The sequence below is a fragment of the Phoxinus phoxinus genome (genome assembly GCF_949152265.1).
Source record: "Phoxinus phoxinus genome assembly, chromosome: 10".
Lineage (NCBI taxonomy): Eukaryota > Metazoa > Chordata > Actinopteri > Cypriniformes > Leuciscidae > Phoxinus > Phoxinus phoxinus.
The window spans coordinates 23,182,151-23,209,760 of record NC_136885.1 but is presented as its reverse complement, the minus strand read 5'-3'; the positions used below and the strand labels follow the sequence as shown (position 1 = coordinate 23,209,760).

At 36.7% G+C, this 27,610-nt stretch overlaps 1 protein-coding gene across 2 annotated transcripts; it reads left to right on the top strand.

The window, feature by feature from the left end:
* The first annotated feature begins 1,634 nt into the window (after positions 1–1,634).
* Positions 1,635–26,455, top strand: lmna (lamin A). Of its 2 annotated transcripts, XM_079625132.1 has the most exons (14): positions 1,635–1,777; positions 4,014–4,120; positions 4,783–5,155; positions 18,724–18,880; positions 19,915–20,040; positions 20,212–20,382; positions 20,597–20,722; positions 21,420–21,640; positions 22,525–22,804; positions 22,887–22,994; positions 23,077–23,196; positions 23,286–23,345; positions 23,824–24,039; positions 24,503–26,455. In XM_079625132.1, exons 3-14 carry the CDS (start codon positions 4,809–4,811, stop codon positions 24,536–24,538), a joined length of 1,968 nt encoding a protein of 655 aa, XP_079481258.1. In that variant the 5' UTR covers positions 1,635–1,777; positions 4,014–4,120; positions 4,783–4,808; the 3' UTR covers positions 24,539–26,455. The 2 variants fall into 2 exon arrangements, with proteins under 2 accessions (XP_079481258.1, XP_079481259.1); XM_079625133.1 differs by lacking the exon at positions 4,014–4,120 and having other exon boundaries at positions 1,674–1,777.
* Positions 26,456–27,610: the final 1,155 nt, after the last annotated feature.

Genomic DNA, 27,610 nt, shown 5'->3' with positions numbered 1-27,610 from the left:
TAAGCTCCATTCACACAAAAAAATAGAATAAGCATTTTTTTAAGCTTATACATCAACACCTCTCATAATGAGAATGGGGGAACGGATTCCGACAGCTGTTTTTTTGCCGTCGGATTCTGTTCCCCCTGTCTTTCTTACACAAGGAGGATCTCCTAATATCCATCAAAGTGCTTTTAATAAATAGGCCCCCACAGCCTAGTGATCAGTGCACTGACATTAACAGCTGATGATATTTAGGTGACACAAGTTCAACTCCCGGCTCATGGACTTTTTTTCCATCTTATATTTTCCTATCATAATAAAAGTCCATAACTCCAAAATATATTTATTTAAACTGGTGTTTAAACACGCACACACGCACGCACGCACGCACACACACACACACACACACACACACACACACACACACACACACACACACATATGTTTATATATATTCGATTCAAATTACATTCCATTCACATTCGATTCAAATCACATTCCATTTGTTTCACATTCCATTTATAATGTAGGGGCATGATCCTTCAGATTCTAGAGAGCATTTGATAGGACAGAAAATCTGATGAGAAGCTGAAGTGCAGCGTGATGTCATCAAAGTTATTGAAGAATATGGATATTGGCAGAAATTAGAGAGTATTTTAATGCTTATATCTTCTAAATGCGAATTTTGACATGTTCTGGGGTACACTATAGCTTATAGATAACAGAAAGGCTAACATAATAATACTAAAAGTTTGATTTCATGTGGACTTTAAGAACTAGAGTTAGTATTTAACCCAGGGTTAATAGATCTTACTTTTCCCATTCAAATCTACCTTTTTATGTAGCTGACTTAAAAAAGTTATGACCAGTTTTGAAGAAAAAATGTAGATGACTAACTTTTAAGACTAGTCCAAGCAGTTTGTGCAACTGGCCACTGGTCTGACCTCTCGAATGAGACCGTTCGTCGTCAGCAGAGGTCACTAGAGTAGCTATTAATCCAAAGGGGGAAAGTGAGGTTTGCTGTGAAGTATTCAGTCTATTACTGTAATAACCGACACACCATTGTCCACCAAATCAAAGTTAGTGTGACTAGCATAAATGTTTTTTCTCTTTTTAACCAATAAATTGACATGTTTTTCATGTCTTTTACTGGATTAATTCTCACAATTTATAATTAAAATATTTTAAAGCTTGGCAAAACTTGAAAAAATTGCATATTCATTATTAAAATGCATATGAGTCATGCAGTTTTAAGATTTCATTCATTCATTCATTCACATCACTTTTCCAGGTCTAGAAATCAAACTAAAAGCTATATATATCCAGGTTTTCCAAGGCTGCAGGAATTGTGTTTTTTTAAGAATAAAAGTCGTTGAGGGGGTGAATTAAAATATTAAATATCTTGATTTGTTGTTGTTGTTGTTGTTGTTGTTGTTTTAGCTTAACTAACCACCTTGACTTCCATTTCAGTATTTTTTTCTCCATGTCAGTGGGGCCCATCAACTGTTTGGTTACCCATATTCTTCAAAATATCTTCTTTTGTGTTTAGCAAGTTTGGAACAACTAAAGGGTGAGATGACAGAATTTAAACTTTTGGGTGAACTATCCCTTTAACTTCTGTAAATTGTACTTGGTGACCTCTGTGAATTTCTGTCAGAGTTTGAACTCAGCGTTTCTATTGACTGGCCACTAGAGGGCGTTGCACACTCCATCTGCATCGCCATGCTAGTAGGAGGAGGGTATGGTGGATCATTGAACGCTTGAAAACGTTTCCTGATCTTAGGATTCGGCAACTGTGAGTCACTGTTTCCCTAGCTGAGTCTTTGCCTAAACATTTCATCTTTTTGGTTACACTAGTTCATAGCAACGGGTTTTGTGGGGTGTTTATGAATAGAACGATTTGTATGTTCATTCTCAATGCATGACTCAACAGTTTTAATAACCTGTAATTTTACTTAAATATATCCTACTTGAGTCCAGGGAATTATCTTCTTTAGTCCTGAATTAGCCGTTTAGACTGCAGTAGAAATTATTTTGTGTGTTATATAACGTTAATATTATAAATTAAAGGTTACAGGTTTTACTAATCACAATGTCCTTGGTGAATTTTAAATGTAATCTGAAAATGATATGAATGAATGCTATATCATTTTAAGAAGGTATTAGCAGTGTAATTTGCCCCAAGTAAGTGTGTCTGAGTTGCTTGTTGTGTCATGTCTTGGAATTTGCTACATGTGTCCCAATTCTCCACCCTTTGGCTTCCTGAGTCATGTTCTTACAGAAGTGTAAACCCCATCTAATCTGCCCCTGCTAAATTCAACATAATCCGACAAAATTGGCAGGTTTTCCCTCAAAATCATCACAGAAAATGCGTCAAACTCTAAAGATTTCACCTGGGCCTACTCAAGACATGATCTCTCATCAGTTCCCACTGATTTTTAAGATGGCAATCAGGGTGGAGAGACATTTACCCTGGGGAATCTCATTTTTATATTGGAATGCGGTGGTTGTGTGTGATAATGCAATGAAGATGACAGAAAGAGAGTCTAGGAGAAAAGAAAGTGCAGAACAGACTCATCCTGCAGAATTACACAACTGTCTGTGTTCTAGCTGTCAAGCGTCTCTCATAGACTGTAGGTACTGGAATCTACTGGGACTTTTCCACTGATCCACCCATGCGCTTATGCCACGAGTGTCTCCTTTTATCCCCCTAGCTTTTTTCCTCATGGCGCTGTTTCCTGAAGCGTTTATGTGCACATAGTGATTAAAATAAAAATGTATTTTATTTATTTATATATATATATATCTTTAGCTTTTTGTCATTTTAATACTTCACCTTAAACTTTGACTCCCGGTTTCACAGACAAGGCTTAACCCTAGTCATGGAATAAAATGCATGTTTGAGCTATTTTAACTAAAAGCAACTTGCACTGACATATCTTAAAATATGTCAGCGCCATTGTTTTGTCTCAAAATGCACACCAGTAATGTTTTTTCCTCAAGGAACATATATAAAAGTAACTTTTAATCTTGATTAAACTAAAACCTAATACTGGCTTAATCGAAGCCCCATCTGTGAAACCAGCCCTGAAACATTTGTTTTGTTTTTGTTTTTAAGTTTAGCCTAACTTAAAAACATATTTCAGTTAGTTGCAAGGCAATACTTCAACAAGTCTTTTTAGTTCAAGTTTTTTATATAATATTTATATTTCAGATTTATTTTAATTATAAAAAAATAAGATTGTTTTTTGTTTTAATTTTAGTGTACAATAACAACACTGATGTGCAGTTTTGATCCTGAACTCTAATATGCACCACAGGGAGTTGATGGGAGGTGACTAGTTAGAAGTTTTGAGTGATTTAAAGCACAACCTTCTTTTCCAAAAAGGATTCATCTCATCCACTCTCTCTCTCTCCTTTTACTAAGACACCTGATTGGATCATTTATTTTTCGTATGTCCACCCCTCCGAAATAAATACCAGGCAGTTACCAGTTTTTAATACAGGGCTGTTTTCTGTGACCTTCCTCTTTAAAGCTCTTACAGCAACAAATGGATGTATTCTGGATTTCTAGGAAGAAAGAATGAGGAATATTCTTCTCAGGCTCATGCGTTTGGATGAGTAGCTCTTCGGGAGAACGCTTCGGACTAGCATTCATTATGTGGAAATATTGATTTAAAAAAAAAAAACTTATTTAAAACATTTTTAATGTATTTTAAATTTAAATTAATTTCTACATTTATCTTAAATAAATTTATACTTTTATTAGATTTGTTTAAGCATTGTTTTATTCTATTCATTTTTTTTATTTATTGCTGTGGATTAGTCATTATCAAGAAAGGGATTTTATTGTCTGTTGTTCAAACTGCTTACCTCACAAGTAGCAGATTGTATAATAAAAATGATAAGCCGAGACAATTTTGTAACCACGTGAGATGCAGTAAAAGCTCTATTCCCTTGTGTGTTCTCACTGAGTCAGACTTCACTAGCTCCGCCCTCACTTGCTCTCCTCCTCCTCTCTCGTCCCTAAGAGGCGTGAGTTTCTGCCAGAGTCAGAACAGACTCTCTCTCTGCAGTTTCAACGGGACACAGCAGCTGTAGGAGCCTTTGCTAACCCAAACTCTCTCTGCTTTACAAGGTCAGTGATTCAGGCATTTTGACTTGCAGTTCTGCTGAATGTGAATGGACCCAAACATATTTTGTATATATCATTTGTGTTTTCTCATAGCTTTTTTAATATCATTGTACAGCAAAAGACCTGTTACCGCTGTAAGTGTGTTGAGGGGGAGTGTCACATGTGCCGTCTAAGCACATTGTAATGTTTGGAATTACTTCCTCCGTCCAAAACAAACATGTGCTCAGACCTCCTGTGAATGGGACTTTGACATGTGTATCTGGGCAAGTCGTCTTTAAAGTGTGTCAAAGAGTGTCTGCTGGATAATTTGTCCAAGATAAGTTACAGTGAATGCAGTCTGAGGTTTAGATCTAAACCAGATTAGTCTGTGGTTGAGATTTGAACTAAATGTTTATTCTGGGAAGTTTGTGCTGAACATATCTGGATGTGATCAGAGGTTGGGTGTGGCGGAAACTATAAGACACAAAGTGAGGGAGAAGGATGATGGGTAGGGAGGAGGGAACATGATAGGGATGGAGTTAATAATTGAAAAAAAAAAATATATAAATACATTGCAGTATCAGTTTCAAACTGTCATACTGTGAATATAAGAGATAGCTGAACGTATCACCTCTGAATTATGTCTCTCCTCATTCTATCCTATTCTACTTCCTGTACCGTTTCAGGATAGCAGCAGTAGTTTCAATCAGCTATGGAGACTCCAAGTCAGAAAAGAAGCAGCCGTGGAGGGGTGACCAACGTCCTGTCCCCCACCCGCATCTCTCGGCTACAGGAGAAAGATGATCTGTGCAACCTGAACGACCGTCTGGCAATCTACATCGATAAGGTGCGCTCTCTGGAGACGGAGAACGCAGGTCTGCGTATGCGCATCACCGAGTCTGAGACGGAGATCAGTCGGGAGCTGGGCGGCATGAAAGCGGCGTACGAGGCCGAGCTGGCGGATGCCAGGAAGACTCTGGACTCGGTGGCCAAAGAACGAGCCAGACTGCAACTGGAGCTCAGCAAGGTGCGCGAGGACTACAAGGAGCTGAAGGCCAGGTATGTGATGTGTGCAGATTATGGTTCATACGTCATGCATGTCGTACCAAATCCAGAGTTCATCTGCACTTTTTCAAGTTTAAAAGCACCCTTCTTTTTTGAGTGAGCAAGTCCTTTAATCCTGGAAACCAGTGCTATTCCAGTGAGTAACTCTTGAGTTTGGTGTTATAGCAGTAGCAGTTGCTATGACTCATTCCATCCAGAAACTTGCAGTAATTCCACCTGATTTAGTTTTTGAACAGTGAGGCTTACAGTCCAAAACTGTGACAAGCTGCAGACACTGAGGGCTTGCCATGTTTTCCTCTCTGAAATCTTTCACACATCCAGGAGATAAGTTTAACCCTGAAGAGCAGAACGGGGCGACCCCTGGGCTCTCAGCCTAGTCCTCCTCTAAATTTAGCTGAACCATGACGGCAATTTTCTCCACTGAACATCTGCTTATTGCTCCTGTCACTAAGGCTGTGTTTGATGTATTTTTCAATTCAATTAAAAATGAATTAAATTATGATAATGGAATTGAACAGAAAACAAATCAACAGTATAAGCTGTTTCTTTAATCAAAACTACTGCAAAAAATGGAAAGAAATGCGCTGCAATATTTTTACTATTTAAAATAGCTGTTTTCTATTTTAATATACTTTAAAATGTAATTTATTTATGTTATGGCAAAGCTGAATTTTGAGTATGCAGTCTTCTTCCGTGTCACATGATCCTTTAGAAATTCTTCCAATATGCTGATTTGGTGCTCAAGCAACATTTCTTATTATTTTTAATGTTGAAACCAGTTGTGCTGCCTAATATTTTTGTGGGAACCGTGATGCAAGTTTTTTGGATTCTTTAGAGAACAGGAAGATCGAAAGAACAGCCTTTTTTGTAACATTATCTTTTGTAACATTGTCTTAGCTGTCACTTTTTTTTAGAAAATGTTATATATCCTTGCCTGAGAAAAGTATTAATTTCCTTGGAAAACGAATTACTAACTTTGGGTGGACACAACCACACGCCATCTCTGGCTCAGTGTGTAGTACAAAGTGTGCTGCAGCTCAGGTATGTGAGGTGTAAATGTGGGTGTGTTTTGTTGTGTTTGGATTGGCCACCACTCCCTTTTCAACAAGTTTAGTGTGATGGTTGATTAGTGATTTCACATTTTTAGCATTTCTGTGTCTTCCGTGGAAATGCTTTTAAGTTTCACAGTAATTAAAGAAGATAGATAACATATTTGCAATGTATATGTTTAACCAATAAGTATGTGAAAGATACACTGCCGTTCAAAAGTTTTGGATCGGTAGTCAGCATATTAGAATGATTTCTGAAGGATCATGACACTGAAGTCTGGAGTAAAAAAGTTAATAAAATTCAGCTTTGCCATCACTTTTTAAAAATATATTCAAATAGAAAACAGTTATTTAAAAATGTAATCATATTTCACAATATTACTTTTTTTACTGTGTTTTAGATCAAATAAATGGCGCCTTGGTGAGCATAAGAGAATATTTTTTATAAAAAAATCTTATGATCCCAAACTTTTGAACGGCTATATATATTAGAGCCGTTGTATCTAGAATAATGGTCAGAATTAGGGATGGATGATAAGACAATAATTATCTTTATGTTATGGCTGATAACCAATAAATGGCTTATACTAAAATTCTATACTATTTTGTTAAAAAAAATTTTTAAATAAGACAACAAAAATTCATAAAATCAATAATTTTAATGCTATACAAGTGAATTTAGGCATCGTAACATTATCATGTACATTATGAAAACGATAAAAGTTTGTTTATTATTACATTTAGATTAAAATTAATGTTTGGATATTTAAACATTACATTTAAAGTGTTATTAAATTATTAGTGTTTTTGAAGATTAACTTGAGTGTTAGATGACGGCAAAAGTACCGCTAATCTAAATGTAAAAGCAGGACAAATGAGCATGAACAAGTAAACATAGTATTAGTCGAATAAAAAATCTTGAATTTTAGATGATAACCAATATGGTATCTATATATTGTGCATCTCTACTGACAATTATGTTTTTCAACATGAAATCTATAAATCTTCAATATTAAATGTAAGATGTTGTAAGTTTTTGTGAGTTTTATTCATTTTTAAACATAGTTCGGCAATAACTAATCGCATTATGTAAGAGAGGAGATCATCTGAATAAAACTTAAGAGCTAACTGCCCATCATAAAATCATCATGCATCCTTGCATTAGTCCTTTGAACTTGATCTGTCTGATATGACTGATATTCCAAACTCCACTGATATTCAATACCACTGATTAAAGTTTATGATCCCTATTTATTTAGAACCAATGTAGTATTTGTCATCCAGTCACAGTGATTGTTATTATAATCGATTGTTTATCTTGCTGTCTCTATGGTAGTAGACTTATTCAATGCCCTGGTTTAGGGGAGAGGTGTGTTCAGACCCATCAAGGGTGTGGTTCAAAGACAAATAGACATCAGTGCCAAAGATGTGCCTTCACTGAATGATGTGAAACAAGTTGAAAAGTTAGGGAAAGGCGTAGTGAGTCATATTCATTCATTTCACAAGGCTTGTGGTTATACTGTACTCATGGGGGAAGTCGTCAGAAGGAGAGTCCCAGGGTTTCAGTAGCCCTCATGAGTTCCTGTTAGCGTCCATCAATGGGTGAATGCAGATGGATGCGTACACTCATTGGAGCTGAGCTGTTTGGAAGTGTTTGGTTTCCACAGCAACCATGCGGCCTTGCCAGGGTGTGTGAGAGGTGCTGACTGGACTGAGTGGTGACTCATGAGCTTTAAGTAACTGTGGGGGAAGCACTGTTTACTCTCACTTTAACCCCTCACCTCAGAAAGAAAGCTATGCTGGAACAGTAGCCTTATTTTATTCCAGTGAGTTTGATAGAGATTTGCATTACACTTATGTGCTTAGCAGATGTTTTCTTAGAACTTAGACTTAGAACTCTCCAGTAATGTTCTAGTTAGAAAACGAATGGGGTTATGTACTGTAGCTCTTGCCACAGGAGAAGTTCCACAAATAACTTTTTATTTTATAGTTCATAAAACACTGGTGCTTTAAAATACCCATAAACTAATATGGCTATGTGAAGAACCTAAAACGTAACATCTCAAAAGAACCTTTTAGCGTAACTGTAAAATGCAATACAACTAAAACTGGTTGTTGATGAAGAGTTCTTTACTTTATTTCTCTACTATATATATATATATATATATATATATATATATATATATATATATATATATATATATATATTACACAGTACACACATATATTATGTAAACACAAAGTTTTATTTTGGATTCAATTAATCACGATTAATCGTTGCACAGCCTATATATATATATATATATATATATAATGCATATTATTACGCCATAAAACGCAATTAATCTATTTAACAGCACTAATGTGTATATATATATATATATCCTCCCAGAGTTGTTTAAAAGGGCTTGTTTTAAAGGAATCACTCATGTACATTGACATATAATATTGTTTTATGACATTATTGTTTATAAAAAATGAATGGTCAGTCAAGTTCTTGAATGGGGAGTCATGCCGGGTCATGCAGCAGGTACAGCTGTGTGTGCGCACATGCTGTGAGAGTACATGTGCCTGTATCTGCTGTTGCGGTTGCAGCATTTGGCTTCTGTGGGCATTATCAGACAGAAGACTGTATTCTGTGTCTGTGTCGCTGTTTGAACTCTGTTGACAGCTGCAGTGTAGGAGTGAATGACTGTAATGTGGAAAGACTACAGCTGGAAACATGTAGATGAAATGCATCTTTCAACTCATACTAAAAGAGAAGAATCACTTACCTTTAATTTAAAATGCTGTAATCCCCTCAGTGTTTGTTTAGGCAATACAATGAAACGGTCCAGAGTAGGAGCTCTGAGATGAGTCAGTATTTGTCTAAACTCTAAATGATATAAAATACTAACTCTAATCTACTTTTTAGTTACACATCTTCTGACTCTGCATGCATTTTCGGGTGTGTCCTGAGCCCCCATTCATACAATGATTTTTCAGGCTTGAGTCGGGACAGTAATCTGGACATTTATCTTCATAGTCATTCCATTATCCCAGATTCTGGGGAAAAGAAAGTGCATCCTTTAAAAGATCAGAGCATTGATCTAGAGAGTCTTTATCAGTTGTATCACTGTAAAACATTAACTAGTCTTTAACTCATGTGCTCTTTCTCTGAGATGACTGATATATTCTCTCCTTTTCACTCTTACTTCCATAGTGTTAAGTCTTCAGGTGAGGGACACCTTTTCCGTTTATATATGGGTGTTTCTTAAGTTGTGGGCATTTCTGGCCATGTGGTCTCTTAAAACACTGTCCACTTTCTCACTATAGTTTATTTAAAGGGGTTTATTTAAAGGGGTTTATTTAAAGGGGAAAGTTTATTTAAAGGGGACAAAATTAACTTTTACATGATAAAAGTGTGAAAATAAATGTGTGTCAGCAGTGTGTGCACAAAACCACCATATAATGGTAAAAATCCACCCACTCTCTCTCTTTTTTTATCACCATAAATCATAAGCAATGTTTCAGAACAAGCTGCTTGCAGATTGTACCTTTTGTGATGTCACATATGTTTAAGCCCCGCCCACAACTGCTGACGACACTGCTCTATTAGCATAGACCCCGCCCTGAGTGTCATTCAGCTAATGAGAAACTAGTTTTGGACCCTATACTAAAGTGTTACCAAAAGTTTTAACATATTTAACATGTTTTCATATTTGAAAACAATATATATATATTTTTAATGTTTAAAAAATAAAATAAACCACTGTCATTTTAGACTATTATCTTTGACCCCAGGCCCTCATACACCTTCTGTAAATGCTCTTTTTTTTATTAAATCATATTCATATTATTGTTAAGTAGTAGTTCAATGCTCAATGGTTTTTATGGTCTGCATTCTTTTAAGTTATAGCTCAAGGGCAAACGAAAAGACATTTGGCAGCTTTCAAACAGGAAAAAAAATCTTCAGTGAGACATTTCCTGCCACTCACTCCCTCCCTCTGTATGTTCCCAATCATGTCGGTACGTACATCTACGTTCCCTACTTCAAGGAACGAAGGTTACCAAGAGGTTTTTCATTGACTGGCTTACCTGGTGCATATATTATCATTATGGTTACAAATATCCAACAAAGATACTCCACCATGCTAACAGCTTTCAAACATGGTTGTTTGTGCTGTGGGGTTTTACAAACATTCTGCCTTAGAAAGCTTAATTATAACTCATGATCATTTAAATTATTTAATGCACTAACTAAAAAGTACTACACACATAGTACACATGTACTATCACGCAAATACCATGGTTCATGAATGTGGTAATTACAACCTTATTTAAGGTTACTTTACTGTTGTCTGTCAAGTGTTTCAGTTACTAATGTGAAATATTTCCCCCTCTGGCTTTTCCATTATCAGAGTAAAACACATGGCAATAAACAGTTATCATATGCTTCTAATAAGTTTCCTGCACAAGTCACTCATCATGTTTAAAATTAACAATCCCCCTATGTCATTCTGAGTGTCTATCTACCAATAAAATTACACATAATAAGTGTATTTTTGAGTGTTATTCTTCAGGCGACAGTTGACAATGAGGAAAAAGCTTGATCTTGAGTGTTTTGTTGTTTAGTTCAGCGCTGTCCTGCCTAAAAAGGAATAAAATGGGATTTCCCTATATTTGGCTATTCTTCTCCTTCCTTCATTTTAACTTTCTAAGATCTCTATAGTATATCATCTTCAGCGGGCACCTGTGTGTTCAAACGGCTCCGGAGAGATCGAATAGCTGTGTTCAGCACACTAAATGCATCAGAATAGAGCCATCTCTCCTTTCCCATTGACTCGAGTATCTCTTTCATTCTGAGAGGAGCAGGCTCATTTTCTCTCTTTCCCTCTCTGTTCTTTTCTTTTTTTTGTGATGTGATCACTGCCGTAGGACAGTTCTGTTTCCCCTGCTATCCTGACCTCAACTCTCCTTACTGCCTCATGTTACAGTAAATAGGGGAATGCAGTGAGGATATTTTAACATCACATTTGTTTCATGTTTTTTTTTTAAATATCTAGGGACATACATTTTCATTTCTCTGGCTTGTATCAAAGCTTTCAAACATTCACTATTTTTTGGTAAAAAAATATTTTTTAGTTTGAGTGTAATGCTAGCAAGGGTCCACAAATGTTTTAGATTAGGGATATTCCTTTAAGCTAGTCCAGTCCAGCAATCTTTTGTTGTAAATAATAATACGCAATAAATGTAATAGTTAAAGTAGTTTCTCTAAAAATAAAAGTTGCAGTTTTTCTCTTAAGAAGCTTTCTAATGCACTAAATAATGCAGAATTTATTTGCAAGGACTAAAAATAAATGAAAAAAGCTGGTAGATGGTTGTGGGTTTGATTCCCAGGGAACACATACTTCTCAAATACACGATAAGTTGCTTTGAATTAAAGTGCTTGCCAAATGTGTTAAATGTCAGTTGGGATTCTGAAGCATTCTTGCTTGCATTGTACACAGCTTTGTTGGTTAAGCTGGAAAGCGATCTAGTTTTGTGACTTCTAGTTTTGCTTCCAGTGAAGTGGCTTTCCATTGTCATGACAATTAGCACCTCTTGTTTTCCTCCTGCTGTGTGTTTGTTTATAATTACATTAATTTATGAGAAATGATTCATAGTCCGGATCCGGATCTCTGGCCTAGATTTTTTTCCCTTTAATATAGACATATGCACATTCTGGAAAATATATTTTATCTTGTTTGATGTCATGCCAATAATAAATAACATAATGGTGTGAGGAACGATTCATGATTTTTAAAAATTATTTCAGCTATTGCTTTCTCAGGCATTGAGTAGTATATGTGTCCAGTCTTGTTACTGCGTATTTAAATACTTTTAAAGAGGAGATTTGAATGGGGGGATGTTGAAGCTTCTACATTGATCTGAATAGATTTAGTTGTGATGATGGTCATGAAAAAAAGTTTTTAAACTAAAGAGCTGCTCCATGCTATACTGGAGTGTGTGTGTGCGTGCAAGCGTGTTTGAAGAGCTTTGAGTCATAAATTATAAATAATTTTTAAATAATGGCCATATCAATTTTTTTTTTTTTTTTTTTTTTTTTTTTTTTTTTTTTTTACATCGCCTAGATACACATACATATTTGGGTAGACACTTACCCACTTTTGATGTAATTTTCAGCTCTATATTACAGTCCTTTTGTTCTTAAAATGTCAAATGTTAAATGCGCTCACACGCTACACTTCATCCCAAACTCGCATGCATTGGTGCTTCATTTGGTTGTGGTTGGATCTGGAAAGGCTTTGGACTGACTGACTCATTCGGTTAGTTATGTAATCCCCATCCTCAAACATGCAAACATGGTTTTCATTTGCAAGTGATTTGTTGAGAATTCAGAGTGAGCTTGTGTGCTGAGATGCTTCCTTGTAAAGCAACACAGCGCAGCTCTGTTCAGACAACAAAGTGTTACTGAAAAGACTAATTTACTTTAACCTTTAAGGAATATGGTTATGACATACCTTACATATTCAGTGTTACTGAAATTACCTGACTTTTTTTTTTTGGGGGCAGGAAAATGGCCAGTAGTATTTTCTGCATAAAACTGTTCAAAAATTCAATGTGGTTGTGAAAGAGTAGGAATTGTCACGTGGCACTGTCATGTGATGTTTAGCCTGAGGTAATGTTTGCCTTTTGCTAAATAATTAATAAAGGGGAACACTGGCAGAGTAGTACAACAAACGCACACAAGAATACACAACATCTCCATCCCATTCTTAACCAGAGGCAGCTGCAAACAGGCAAACGTTATATTAGGAGTACTGAAGATGACAGTGGAATCTCGTTGTTTATTCCATGGAAAAATCAGTGGAAACTGTTTAGATTGTAAGGCTGGAGACCCTGCGATGCAGATTATGTTAGAATGGGCTTGTATAAAGACGGAGGAGAGAGGGTTACTGTAATTGGTGTTCTGGTGGCGTGTGTGAGCCACGGGCGTAAGGGAGAGAGTGAGTCATCATCGGCTCCTAAATGCAGAGCTGCCACGCTGGCAGAACCTCAGCCTATTTTCCCTTTTGCGAAGTATGAAACAAAACTTATATTTATGGACATTAGCAGGCATTTATATATGATCTTAACTCCAATATAAGAGTGTACACACATTTGCCCATGCAAAAATGAAAGAGGAGGCCTAGCTGTGCTGCAATTCAGGCCTCCATGATTGTCCCTTCCCAGAATTCCCGAAGAATCCCTACAAAAAGGTAGCCTGGCTAACGCCAGACCCAATTCTCATTGAGACTTGGATCTGGGAACCACATGTACATTTTCTCGTATTTGAGGCGTGGTTTACGAATGCCCGGCGCCGTTTATTGGGTGCTAAGAATGTCTATCAAATGCGCCTGTACGTAGCTCATAGCCAATCGTTTCCATTATACCAGATGACGTATGTAGAGCGACAGAAATTAGACAAGGAAGAAGACGATGGGTAAGATATTTTTGTGTAATATCTAAGGCTGCATCAAAAGGTAGATTCGCGTCTGCTGCCATGTTGAATCCATAGATATAAACAAACTGCTTAGTTGTGTCGCATAGATGTCGTCATCGTCTTGCTGCTCCCTCCCCGTTCTGTGCCTTTCAGCGTGAATAAAATCGCGCTGCGCAAAGGCAGTATGGGGAAACCCAGGCTAACAAAAAGGCTGTTTATATTTGAATTTACATTAAATATTGTGATAATTTGTGCCAGACTAGACAGAGGGATCAGATAAATCACGGAACAGTATTTTACTCTGAGGGAACTGCTTTTAGCATCTGTCATGTGCTCATGAATCCGAGCAGGAATAATGTTTTCTTTGTGTTGAGTCCTCAGCTTCAGTCAGTTACAGGAGCTCGTCTGATTGTAGGACCACACCCTTCACAACCACCATCAGGATCATACATTTTCATAATGATAATAAGAGTCTAATAAGAGACTATAACATGTTGACTTCGAACAAAAATGCCTTCGATACAATTCAGATGTAATTTTCATAATCAATGTTTTTGTCTGTTTTAGTTTAATTATTTTCTTTAATTCAAGATATATGCTTCAAAAATTTTTATTATAAGTTGTTTTTTAATATGATTTATTCGTAAAACATAAAAAGGGGTAATATAGATAAAAGATGCATATACAAACAAATTATTGTATATATATACAATTACATTTTAATGAAAGGATTAATATAACTGATAATCATGTCATTGGATATATGTAGATAAATGATAAATGTATCTTGCTTCAAAAACATTTCTGTGAAATATTTTAACAGAAAATCTAGACAAAATACTGATTGAAAAATTATTGTTTGCAATGTCAGTGTAGTGAGCTGTACAAGCAAATGCTGAAAATGTGGACATATTTATTTATCTAGATTTAACTTTTTGTTGTAATGTTAATGAAATGAGCATACATTTAGATTATTAAAGACATATTAGATAAGCACATATAGCCTAGACAAGCCATGATCATTCTTTAAAACTAACAAGCCTCTGGGTATCTGCATCAACCTGCTAACCCCTTGATGTTTTAGATATGATTTGAATTTAAAATTGCTCAACCATCTGGAACAGAAAGTCCTTTAAGAGATCTGTTTCTTGTATACAATAACAGGTAGTGTTAGAGGAAAACTTAGACTTAGACTCATCCCTCAGTTCGAAAAAAAATGAGAAAAAAATAAATGTTGTAAAGATTAATATCTATAGGTCATGCTTAGTCGAGTCTTTCCTAGCTGCTGTAAGTTTGTGTGTAAAGATTTATGTCTTTAGAAGATTTTAATGTTATTCTCAAATTTCAAACAATTACAATGGGCCAATTCTGGTTCTGGAATGGTCTATTTGGAGGTCTATGTTTATATTAAGAGCATATTTTACAACCCTATCACCATCTTTTTCCTTCTGACCATACGTTTTTCCTTCTGTGTGTTTTATTCTGTCTCCATGGAGACTTCATGGTGGACCTGCAGCCGACGAGAGTGAGTCAGAATCGCCTCAACAATTAAAAAGGAAACGTTTATTCATAGTACAGTGGGGAAATGGGGAACCCCTGTTTGAAACATTTCTGTTTTAAGATTGACTCACGTGTGTGCTTTAAATGGAAAGTTGAAGTCAAACTGACGTCAAAAGCAGTGAATCGGTGTATTGTGGAGCTGAATGGAGGATGAGGAGGCAGAGCTTGGGCTTTAGTGATAAGGAGTTGAATGGCAGCAGTTTGTTTTTACTCTGTATTTCAACCTAGTAAACTTTATTGTTCATTCAGCTTATCTGCTTTTCAACATGCTGAAATAAAGTTGTTGTTGTCAAGTTAGGAAGAATATTACTTTTAATATTGAGACGTTAAACAGATTCCCTAACAAATTCCTTGATGTTACACTTGCATAGACATACAGGCTTAAACTTTGTCCAGTTATAAAACCATAAAATGGTAATTAAAAAAACGCCTGGCTGAAGATACCTAGGCCTACTATGTATTTGCATACCTAAACATTGCTGGTATTCTGTGAAAATATATTGAACTAATATAGATTGTAGTAAATGTTTTTGTTTGAGCTACAAAAAAACAAACAAAAAAACATTTGATTTGACAAGCTCTCCAGCCTTTTATCACATTGATGAAGTGTTGTGTCAGACTGCAGTTTTACTATGTACTCTTTTTATGGTTTTACAAGTGCTTTGATGAACGCCTATGGTCATTTTTCCCCTCAAAGCCTCCAGCTGTTGCAGGTGAAGGGAAGGCTGTCTGTTATATGGTGCTTTTTGTGAGATGTGTCAAGCTGTAGTTTTTAAAGTAAATATAGGTTTAAAGAGACACTTCAATGACCAAAATTCAGAGAATGTCCTTGTAGACTTTCAGTCAGGTGATTTACTTTTAGTCAGATGATTTTGTCAGGGCATTTACTTTGCCCTGAGTGTGTTTGTGTTGTGTGCGTGCAAGTCCACAGCTAAGTTGTGTGGTTTTGGACTCATAAGTGCACTATAAGGAATTTCTACCAGTTTGATTTACTCTTATTCTGTGGAAAATTTGAATCTGCGTTTGACTGTAAGCTTTCAAATTGAGGGTTTTGACTCTAGTTTTTTGGGTATACCCTGTTCATGGTCAACATTTTCTCAGAGATGGCCACATGTGCCATATTTCCACACCACTTTGCCATGGTAACACTACAGAAAACATTTAGAGGGCTTTTTTGTGGTTTTCTTTTTCGTCACAAAAGAGGACAAAGATAGCTGTGATTCATAGAGGAGCTGGTACATTCCTCTCCTCCCCTCTCTCTCTCCCTCAACTGGCTCTTGTTGTGCCTGAAATGTTTCCACTGTTTCCAAGATGCCAAGCCAAACCCTATTCCCTTTTTTCCTCACACACACATGGGACAACCCAGCACACAAAATACACACTTTTTAATGAAAACTTACTGGAATGAATGCTTTTATTGAAGTTCTCTGTTCTCCCGTTTTCCAACTGCCATAGCTTTATATAATTTTTTCTCAACATATTAGCTGTAATACACTTTATTTTGCAGTTGTTTTTCTTTAGCTGCCATCACACAAAACTGAATTCATTCAGATTTGACCATTTGCAGTGTAAACCTTTGACCAGGTTGGTCCAGTCAACAAGGACAGTGTGGCCCGGCACAGAGTGTGACATTAACACGTGTTCTTCTATTGTCTACTTTAAAAGCGTCTGGGTGGTTTGGGCTTCCTGTGGACAGATCCTGGAGATGTTTGGAACAAAAACAGAAAACAAATACAGTGGCAGAAAAAAAATGACATAAAAGACAACAGAATAAATAACAGACCTATTCTTTAAAATATTACACCACAGGAGGCTCTTAAAGCTTGTTTCCTCCAAATGTGGCCTGCTCCACTGTGAATGTGAACAAAACAGGACATTTAGCGTGCTGACAGGAACGGGCTGGTTTTTAATAGCCAAATATCCTAAACCGTAGAGGTTATGTCTCTTGATGTGCCCACCCACTGCTTGCACACCTTTACTGTAACCCACAGAGTCAGACATTCACCGTCACCCCTCTCTCTGTGTCTATTAAACATTTTAATGAGCCATTTTAGGCTGTTTTTTTCCACATAAACACCATATCCTGCTGAGGAACATTGATTGTTTTAATTTCTGTAGAGTGAACAGCTAAAATACAGAGTTGTGAGCTTTTTTTTCAGTTTCAGTGACAATTCCTCAAAAATAGTGATGAATGTGGCCTCAAAAGCCTCTCTGACAAACATCTCGCATAAATCTTCCCTTCCATATATTTTTGCATAAAATATCAGTGGTGTAACTAGAATTTCATTAACTAGTTTTGCAAAAATATTTTTTATTGAACTATTATTTTACAAGTACGTTGCTTTCACATACTCGTACACATTTTCTTTAGCCTAATAATCATTAAGTAGTAATGCAGATTAGGCCTCAAGAGGCTTTTATCTCAGTCAGGGCAGTTAACTCAAATACATTTAACGCTTTTTCATGTTCCTAGGCTCATGAACCATTTATTGAAATATGTGGCTGTAAAGTGGAGAATGTGACCTAACAAAACCTCTGTTGTCATGAATGGGAAGTGTTTTGAATAACGTCTCTCAGGAAGGAGGTGCGATGGAATGCCCCATAGAGTCGAAGAGAACAGAATACAAGCTCTAGTAGTTAGTAGCTTTAGTAGGTTGAGTTTTAGTCTAGTTGTAGTTGTAGTCTGAGTGTACAAAGTGGAGTTTGGAAGAAGTTGTGTGTTTGGGAAAGGTCCTTTAGGGACTGAAGTGTGGTTGAGTTTTAATTGTTCCAAGCCCCGTTTGGTCATCAATCACATGACTAAATTTGGAGCAGCTATTTTAAAGACCTTGTGAAATCTGATCTGGGAATGCGCAGAGAAGAACTCTAAACTTAAACACTTGTTTTGAGAGAGACCATTTTCTGGCCTTATTATACTTCTGTGTTTTAAAACTGCAAACCTAAACCTCACTTTGCCTTAATTCAGTTCATACCATAATAAAATGACCAGTCATCTTTTATTTATTGAAGTGTTTACCATTCTGATTCTATTAAGGTTTGTGTGGTTCCTTTCTGAAACTTCGAAATGAACAACCCTACAATCGTGCACACATGGTTTAAATTCACTGTTGGAGTCCCAACTCCTGCTCTGATTCAGAGAGGGTTTTTAAGGTTATTGTTTACAGATTTTCCTTGCTTTAGGTACAAAATCCCAGGCAAAAGTTGTAGGCTGATGTTCATTTGCCTTGAACTGATTATTCTTGCCTTCCTACGTTGCAAGCATATTCAGTCAAGTTTTGGATATAAATCAGATTCATATTTTAGTCTTAGATCAGTTCTGACAGCCGACAAGATTGCTTCCAATTTTCTGAAAAATAAGAGACTTTCCACTCAACCCGCAACATGCATGAATGCATATAATAATCCAACTATACTGAATCTAATTGAGGTAATTGTATTCCTCTGTGTCTACATGCTTTAATGTTGTCTTTGTATTTTTATGACTGTAGAAACAGTAAGAAAGAGGCAGATCTGGAATCGGCTCTGGCCAGGCTGAAGGATCTGGAGGCTCTGCTTAACTCCAAGGATGCGTCTCTCTCCACAGCACTGGGGGAGAAGAGATCACTGGAGGTTGAAGTCAGAGACCTGAAAGCCCAGCTGGCCAAGGTGATGACTACATCAAAGCTTTATATCTAAGGGTTTGGATGGTGTGGTGCTGTGGTCAAAGATCTGGGTTATTGACCAAAAGGTTGCAAGTTTAAACCACAAAGATCAATTCAATATTAGGCGCTTAAGCAGTTTACTTTTAGCCCAGGTTGCTACAGAGGGATTATCTATGTACCGGTAATATATACACTAAAATATGTTTTTAAATCATCTAAAGGAATGCTTGCTTAAGGGAATATTATTTAAAGTTCTATTTCACATATATATTTATATTTAGCGGGAAAATCACATTAAAAAGAGGCATATTCATTTAATACATATTGGCTTAAAAAAAGTTTAAAATAAATAAATATAAATGAGTATTTCTTAGAACAAGACAAGTTACATGAGAAGCAAATTGTATTGTGTAATATATTAAGAATTGTTCTCTGAGAAAATATCTTGATTTAAGTGTATATTTCATACCTTATTATTTCTTATTATTATTTCGTATTATTCACACCTTATTGTATTTAGTTTTAAGCATAAACATCACTAAATCATGCTAGATTTGTGCTTTGAAAAGGAGAAAATACTTTGTCAAAATTAAATTAATTTGCATTTTCTCAAAACAATTTTTGTTTTGTCTGAAGTAAATATTTTTTTTTTAGATCAAGGGACTGGGGCCAATAGGGGGCCTCGTCAAACTTCTTGTGGGCCCCAGTAAGTCTTAAAATTGAGCTAAATTAACATAAAAATTTATAATAATACATAATAATAAAAAAGATATACATCATTAAACTGACACTATATTTTTTAATTATATTTTATTTATGGTTTTATTACATTAGAAGTATGTATCAGCTTAGATTAGGAGGGTCTTCGAAAATTATTTTAGACAAAAAGAGTCAAAAGACCTCTTGCATTAGATGTTGGTTAAATGTTTAGATATTTTTATATGACGAGACAAACATGGTAACAGGTTTTCAGTTAGTATTTTACACAGTGCATTGCTTTTTATATAGAAGTTAGTAAAGTGAATATGTGTATTGCAGTTGGAGGGCAGTCATAGCGATGCTAAGAAGCAGCTACAGGATGAAATGCTACGACGTGTGGATGCTGAGAACCGAATCCAGACCCTGAAAGAGGAGCTGGAATTCCAGAAGAACATCTACTCTGAGGTCTCGCGAACAAATCTACTTATGCTGAGCTCTCCAATGAAAATAATTACACTGTCTCATGCACATTTTTACTCACAACGTCTTAGAATTCACTGCTAACATATCTACTAGTTCTAAAACTATCAAAGACCTTCTGGACTTTCTGTACTCTAACCTGATGTCTTTCTACAGGAGCTTCGTGAGTCTAAGCGCAGGTATGAGTCGCGTGTGGTGGAAATCGACAGTGGCCGGCAGCAGGACTTTGAGAGTAAACTGTCTGAAGCTTTGACTGAACTTCGTCGACAACACGAAGAGCAGCTTCGCATCTACAAGGACGACATTGAGAAGACCTACAACTCCAAGGTAATATAAAAATCAAAGAGAGAACCACCAAATAACTATAGTATGAGGATCTGTATTTACCCAGGGGCACTTTGTTAAACCATTGAACTGGCCCGCCTTGCATACATATTTGCTGACTAATGCGTTGCCAGTTGTATTTGTTGAGACATTTTTATGTATAAAGACATGCAGCATATCTGTCAGTTAAATGTCATCCTGTGTTATATATGTGTAGCTGGAGAATGCTCGTCACTCGGCTGATAGGAACAGCAGTTTGGTGGGAGCTGCCCATGAGGAACTGCAGCAGACACGTTTGAGGATTGAGGGTGTGACCTCTCAGCTCACTCAACTGCAGAAACAGGTACACACGCACACACACACACGCACACACACACACGCACACACACACACACACACACGCACACGCACACACACACACACATTTTAAAGTCGGCATGAAACAGAAGTTCCAATAGTCTTTTCTTCCTTATTGTGAGTAAAATGACTTCTCGAAAAAGATAAAAGTAGGGACTTTATTTTGTCCATCTAAAATTGATTGGATAATTAGATTGTTGTGGTTTCCTATTGCTGTGATCTCATGTGAGTAACAGGTTGTCCCGCCCATAAGCGCATCATCGGAGAAGAGATGTTGCAGGAGGGAACTAGTTTAATTAAAGATTACGAGCATACATGAATTAAAAAAAAAATTACGTGCATGGATAAATTATTTATAATAACTACTGCAATATTCCATTAAAAATAAGTATTGTCAATTTTGATTTCATGGTGACTTCAAGTATTTATTAAAGTACTGGCAATTCCTCACACCTGTACATATGGACAGTAACGCTCTAACAATAGAACTACCTGATAATCACTTTTTAATGGAGAATAACTCCACCCTCTGAAATGAGATTGCTTACACACAGTAATTTGACATTCTTCCACCTAGCATGCATGTAGTCCCACTGCAAAAGGACAACTTTACAGATCAAACCTAAATAACCTCAAATGTGTACATTCTAAATTGACATTATTTTAATTGCCCGGTTCATTAGTTGGCTGCTCGTGAGGCGAAGATCCGTGAGTTGGAGGAGTCCCTATCCAGAGAGAGGGACATCATGCGCCGGCGTCTGGAGGAGAAGGATAAAGAGATGGCTGAAATGAGGCAGCGCATGCAGCAACAGTTGGACGAGTACCAGGAGCTGCTGGACATTAAGCTCGCACTCGACATGGAGATCAGCGCCTACCGGAAGCTTCTGGAGGGCGAGGAGGAGAGGTGAGAGATGGGATATTGCTTACTGCACACATGCAGAAAGCCTTTTTTTATGTTTTTATTTTTTTTTAACAGGTGCTACTAGTAAATAATAGAGCTGTCAATCACTTTAAATTGTAATACAATTTTACATTTCATTATACTATGATAAGTGAATAATTATTGAAAAGTTGATTAAAATATTTTTCATATTTATTTGATCATTTATTCAAATAGATAGATTTTTCAGATTTTTTTGTATAATGTTTTTTTATATTACATTAATAAAACCATTTAAATATTTTTTGTCTGAAATGATCAATACTAATAAAATAGTATACTGATTAATTAATCTAATTGATTGCGTACAACAGTATTTGCTGAGTAAATATTATAAATATTGTAAATTAGTTAAGTTAAGTTAATTAAATAACATATTTCATATTTATTTTATCATTTATTAAATAATTACTTTTTGCTGGATTGATATTTCAGCTGTCTTGTTTATGCTGGATTGATTTTTCAGCTATTTTCAGCTTAATATTTAATAAAGTTAGATATAAGAAAAGGTTTATTTGAAAATATTAACACAACATTTATTTATCTATTTTAATACATTCCTTTGATCTAACTTAGATTATATTAATATATACTACTATATTAATAAATACTATTTTTAATTGTAATATTTTTTATATTTAAGACATTAATAATATTCATTATAATAACATTAATTAAGCATTAATAATATTCTGATTAAAGTATTTGCATAAATCAATATTTGCAAAGCCCTCAAAGAGTAACGAGTAAAGCCCTCAAATTAAGATATTATAATAATTATAATATTGGACTTGTTGTGACTGACCGCCTTATGGAGTAACTCTAAAACCATCCCGCTCTCTGTTTAGATTGCGTCTCTCCCCGAGTCCCCCTCCTGCCCGTGGGGTGACTGTGACCCGCTCTTCTGGTTCTGGCTCTCACGCACGTGTGGTCCAAAGCAGCACCAGTCGCACCTCTTCTGGCAGCGCTAAAAAACGGCGCATGAATGATAATGACAGCGATGCCTCCAGCGTGGTCGGTGTCACTCGCACACGCGTTTCCCAGCAGGCCTCTGCTAGTGGCCGCGTGACCGTGGACGAAGTTGACATGGAGGGCAAATACGTAAGGCTCAGTAACAAGTCCGACCAGGTGAGAAGGAACTTTGGTGCTCAATTAGGAGGAATTAAGTATGATTTACTTTTTATTAAATGAATCTTCTTCCTCCTCCCAGGATCAAACTCTGGGTCACTGGCAGGTAAAGAGGCAGATTGGTTCCGGCACTCCCATCATCTACAAGTTCCCACCAAAATTTAACCTGAAGGCGGGACAGACCGTCACAGTACGTATCGATTTTCAACGTAATAGTCACCTTTAGCTTGTATTTAAATTCCTGACTCACTTCAGTGTCTCTCTGTTGTCAGATTTGGGCCTCAGGAGCTGGAGGAACCCACAACCCTCCTTCTGACCTGGTGTGGAAGACCCAGAACTCATGGGGCAGTGGAGATCTGTTCCAGACGACCCTCGTCAGCGCCAGTGGGGAGGTGGGATCATGTTAAAAAAATCCAACCAGCTTTTTGTATTTAATTCGAGGTCGCTAAGTGACTAATTTGCTTTTTTCTCGTTTTTCCAGGAAATGGCCATGAGGAAGGTCACACGCACTCTATTCCAGGATGAGGAAGATGAAGAAATGGTACATTAGTCACTAGCACATCTCAGTTGATATAGTAAATCTCATTATCTTTTTTGCATACATTTAGTTTTACCAGGTTTAAATGAAAACATGAGTTCTTAGGACAATGTAAGTGCGCAACAGAGACCATTTGTCTCTATTGACACGTACGCATATTGGACGAAGTTGAGCTACAGTCATATAATCAAAGTCTACAAGTCAGACTAAAGTTCACAAAGTCAGACTAAAGCTTTATCATGACACTTTGCCTTAGCCTGACTGAAATCAAACTTTTAAAAGTGCATGTAAACGCATCTTTCTCACAATATGTGGTGTATATTGTATACACTTTTGTTAATGGGTTGTTTGGGTGTAGCCTTCTTGCAGTGAATCATAGCACTAAAATGAACTGAGAGAGCAGCCATACTTCATCTATATTAAGGTCCAGTACCCGTCTCAGTGTCCTCTGATATTCTCCACTCACTGTCTCCACCTGCAGGCCGCCCATAGCACATGCGGGGATAGTGAGTACAACCTCCGCAGCCGTACGGTGCTCTGCGGCTCGTGCGGGCAGCCGTCAGATAGAAACAACACCTGTGTGTCGGCCAGCTCGGGAGTGTCCAGTGTGTCCCGCTCGTTCACCAGTGGAGGGGGGCTGCCCGAAGCTTTTGTGTCACCCTCACACTTCATCGTGAGCAATGACAAACCCAGACAGGTTTGTGTTTTTTCTTCTTCAGTTGCAACAGTATTTTATTTTATTTTGATTTCTCTGTCTTTATTTTTGAAAGATTTTGTATTTAAAAAAAAAAGTTAAAATTGATTTATTAAAATAGATATCATTTGTAGATTCTTATGTTTTTGTTAATGCTTTTAGTCTTACAGTCATCAAATTATAATATAATGTTTTGTGATGAATTTCATTATTAATATAATGCTGTAATTTATTTAATATTAATGTAGAACAAAAGCATAATAAATTGTTTACAGCAGTCTTATTATATTTACATATAATCTCTCTCTCTCTCTCTCTCTCTCTCTCTCTCACACTCTCTCTCTCTCTCTCTCTCTCTCTCTCTCTCACACTCTCTTCTCTCTCTCTCTCTCTCTCTCTCTCTCTCTCTCTCTCTCTCTCACTCACTCTCGCACACTCTCACACTCTTTCACTTTCTCACTCTCAGGTTGGACCCAAACTTGACAACTGCTCCATTATGTAGAAGAGTTGAGCTGTAGCCACCTGTCCTTTAACACAAACCAGGAGGAATTCATCCCACAACTAGTTTTTTTTTCTTTTTTCTGGATTACTTGTCTTATTACATTATATATTTTGTACTTCAGTCCTTCTTGTTTTGTATTTCATAATCTGCAGGATAGATTTTTGGCTTTTGTATGGCATAAGGCTTTATATGCTGGCAGCTTGTATGCTTTAGTTTGCTATTATTATGATTATGTACAGTGTGTTACTCTAATATATTTGCATGGTGGCCCGGCAGTAGCTTCAGATTCAGAACAATCGTACTGTACTCAGGGAGAGAGGCGAACAGAGCACTTCACACTCGCTCCACGAGAATGCTGTCAGAACGCAACACGCACAGTCAATAAACCCTCTCGATCATGTGGCAAACTCTCATGTAGTGTACGGGACTATAGCTGTACTGCAGGCTGGTTCTTTAGCTCACATTCAAGGACGAGTAAACCTACAGTGTACTGTAAGATCAGGAAATGAGAGATTTCATTTTTACATTGTCCCAAAAGTTATTTGTCAGTAGGTGTTATGGTATTTTTCATGCTACCTCTCGCAGTCAGATGGTCAAAATGATGTGCACCTACAAAAGGGAAAAGACAGTCAGAAATTCGATGCAGTTTTGTTACAGTGAGACTCCAGGATATAAAGTACAGACGCTCTGGGTGTAAAAACTGCTTTGTACCTTGATACAATTGCTTGCACAATTGAATAGGTACTCTGTGTCTTTTGGCAGTGCACTTACTAGCATGGACTAGACTGCAGTATGTTGTGTCTTGTGTTCTAAGTGTTAATGGGATGTTTCTGAAAGACTTGAAGCAACTGTAAAACGAATCCAAAGAAAATCACCTTAGCAGTTTGCATTTGCCAAGACGTTGTCAACATTTTAAACAAAAGCTGATTCGTTGTTTTAGAAGGAAAACGTTTGAAGTTTACTTGCGGAGAAAGACATATCTGATGTATCATGTTACCAGAGAATCATGTTGTGTTTAAAGTACTGAGTACTAAATAACTGCAGCATTTAAAGAGATGTATTTTTGTTTTCAGTCTTAGAGGCAGAATATTTAAAATATGCACAATGACCGCCGTCATTCCCAGCTTTAATGTCCTTTTTTTACGGTGGTACTTGAAAAGTTTGAGTTTTATCATGTACACTAAAACATTTGTATCTCTCTATGGAACTGAGTGTTGATTTGCTCTTGTCACTGCTCTCTGACAGTAGGTGATCCAGTTCCTCACCTGGACAGCTGTAAGGCTCCAGTAATCTGAGCAGTCTTTTCTTTCACTGCACAGATGTCCAGTCCGTTTAGGGCAATCTGAGAACAAAAGACCTGAAACAAAAATTGGTTTCAGAAAGCTGGAATAGCTTTCATCATAGGAAATTAGAAACATAACCGAGCCAACGTACTGCTCTCCAGAAAGAGGACTGGATATTGCTGACATTAAACTCTGACATTAAACTTTTTGCTTAGCAAAGCTTTGGGTTTCTAAAAGAACATTTTGGGATAGTATATCTATTTTTTTCTATATATATATACATATACTTACAAATTGTGGTTTTCTATTGCTTAAACAGCCATTAGCGTTATTGTAATAGGCCATATCTTTAGATTTTTTTTTTTAAACTGATAATGGAGGTTTTTCCTTATGCAAAGAAAAACACTTATTGATATCCAATTCTAGAGTTTTCTGTTAGTATACATTTGTATCATCAGACAAAAAGATTATTTAAAAATCTTTATTTTCTTTATTTTGATTTTTTTCCCCTTGGCTAATTTCATGAAGGTTTTGTAAAAAAAAATAAAAAAAATAAACAGACTGCAGGGCAATGCAGGGAATGTTTTGTTGAATTTTTGTTGTTGGTCTTTATAAATATAATTTACTGTTTTGTGAGGAATTTCCTAATTGTTGTAATACCTGAGAGCCTTGTTATAATTGGTGCCTTGAAATGTTTCAGTTAAAACAAATAAAACCATTCTAAAGCCATTTTCTGACTTTTTTTATTACCATAAAAATTAAACATGGATAGAATTTTAATAAGTTGATGGGATACTACTCACCAAAGACTTTGTTGGATGATACCCAGAAATTAAAATTCTACTCATCCTTCCTAGTCCAGTCCTTCTGAGACTTGTATGTCCTCAGCAATTAAACGCTAAAGTCTAGTAAGTGCGCATGTTCCCGTCCCCACACGAAAATACTATGTATTATAATATTAACTGCCTTTTGTAATGCACTGAATGACAACCGTCTGTGATCTCCCAGTGGTTTGCATTATTGGCAGTTTAGTGTTAGTGATACATTTACACTAAATTTTACAGCAAAACAAAAGATAACATATATGCTTTGCTTTCATGTCAGAAAACACAATTTTTGTCTTACATTTCATAATAAACTCACACAAGCTCAGAACCAGCTCATTTTCCATAAGTTTATTTTTGTGAATTGGAATGTGTGCAAAGGATTGTGGGTGATTTAAGGCTGTGAAAGATACATCCGATGCATCCTTCAAAACATGCCGAATGAAGGGCGAAGAAACGAAGGCTGCCTTCAAAGGATCCTTCAAATTGAGATGGCCTTCAGCGACATGACGTGGCAGCCGAGATTTGCAACCTTCGCAGGACGCAGCCTTTCCTTTGAGAAACGTGGGTTTCACGAGTTCACACTTACGAATGATCAGAGAGTAAAGGTTTATGCGTATTTGGCGTGCTGTCCGGGGGGAGGGCTCCGAGCTCGGAAATTGGGCCCGAACCCAGAGTACTCCCCCCCCCGTCTCTGGTTAGGAAGATAGCCATGCAAGGAGATGGGGTGGTGGAGGGATGCTGAAAACTGTCGAGGAATAAGGGTGAGTTGACTGTGAATATTTATGGGTTTTACTCATGCTGATTGAGTGGATCTGTTGATTACTGATTGATGACAGCTGGTTGGAGTTACTTGATTGCTTGATCATTAGAACGTGTTCCTCCCGAACCTTGTTAATAAAACATCATTTAGGGGTACGTTTGGTAGGCCTATAGATGATGACCAATAAAATCATAAGAATTTG

Coding starts and splice junctions, on each gene's coding strand:
- lmna (XM_079625132.1), top strand. CDS start 4,809: ATGGAGACTCCAAGTCAGAAAAGAAGCAGCCGTGGAGGGGTGACCAAC. Junction 20,041..20,211: donor AGAAGAACATCTACTCTGAG/GTCTCGCGAACA, acceptor GTCTTTCTACAG/GAGCTTCGTGAGTCTAAGCG. Junction 23,346..23,823: donor ATGAGGAAGATGAAGAAATG/GTACATTAGTCA, acceptor CTCCACCTGCAG/GCCGCCCATAGCACATGCGG.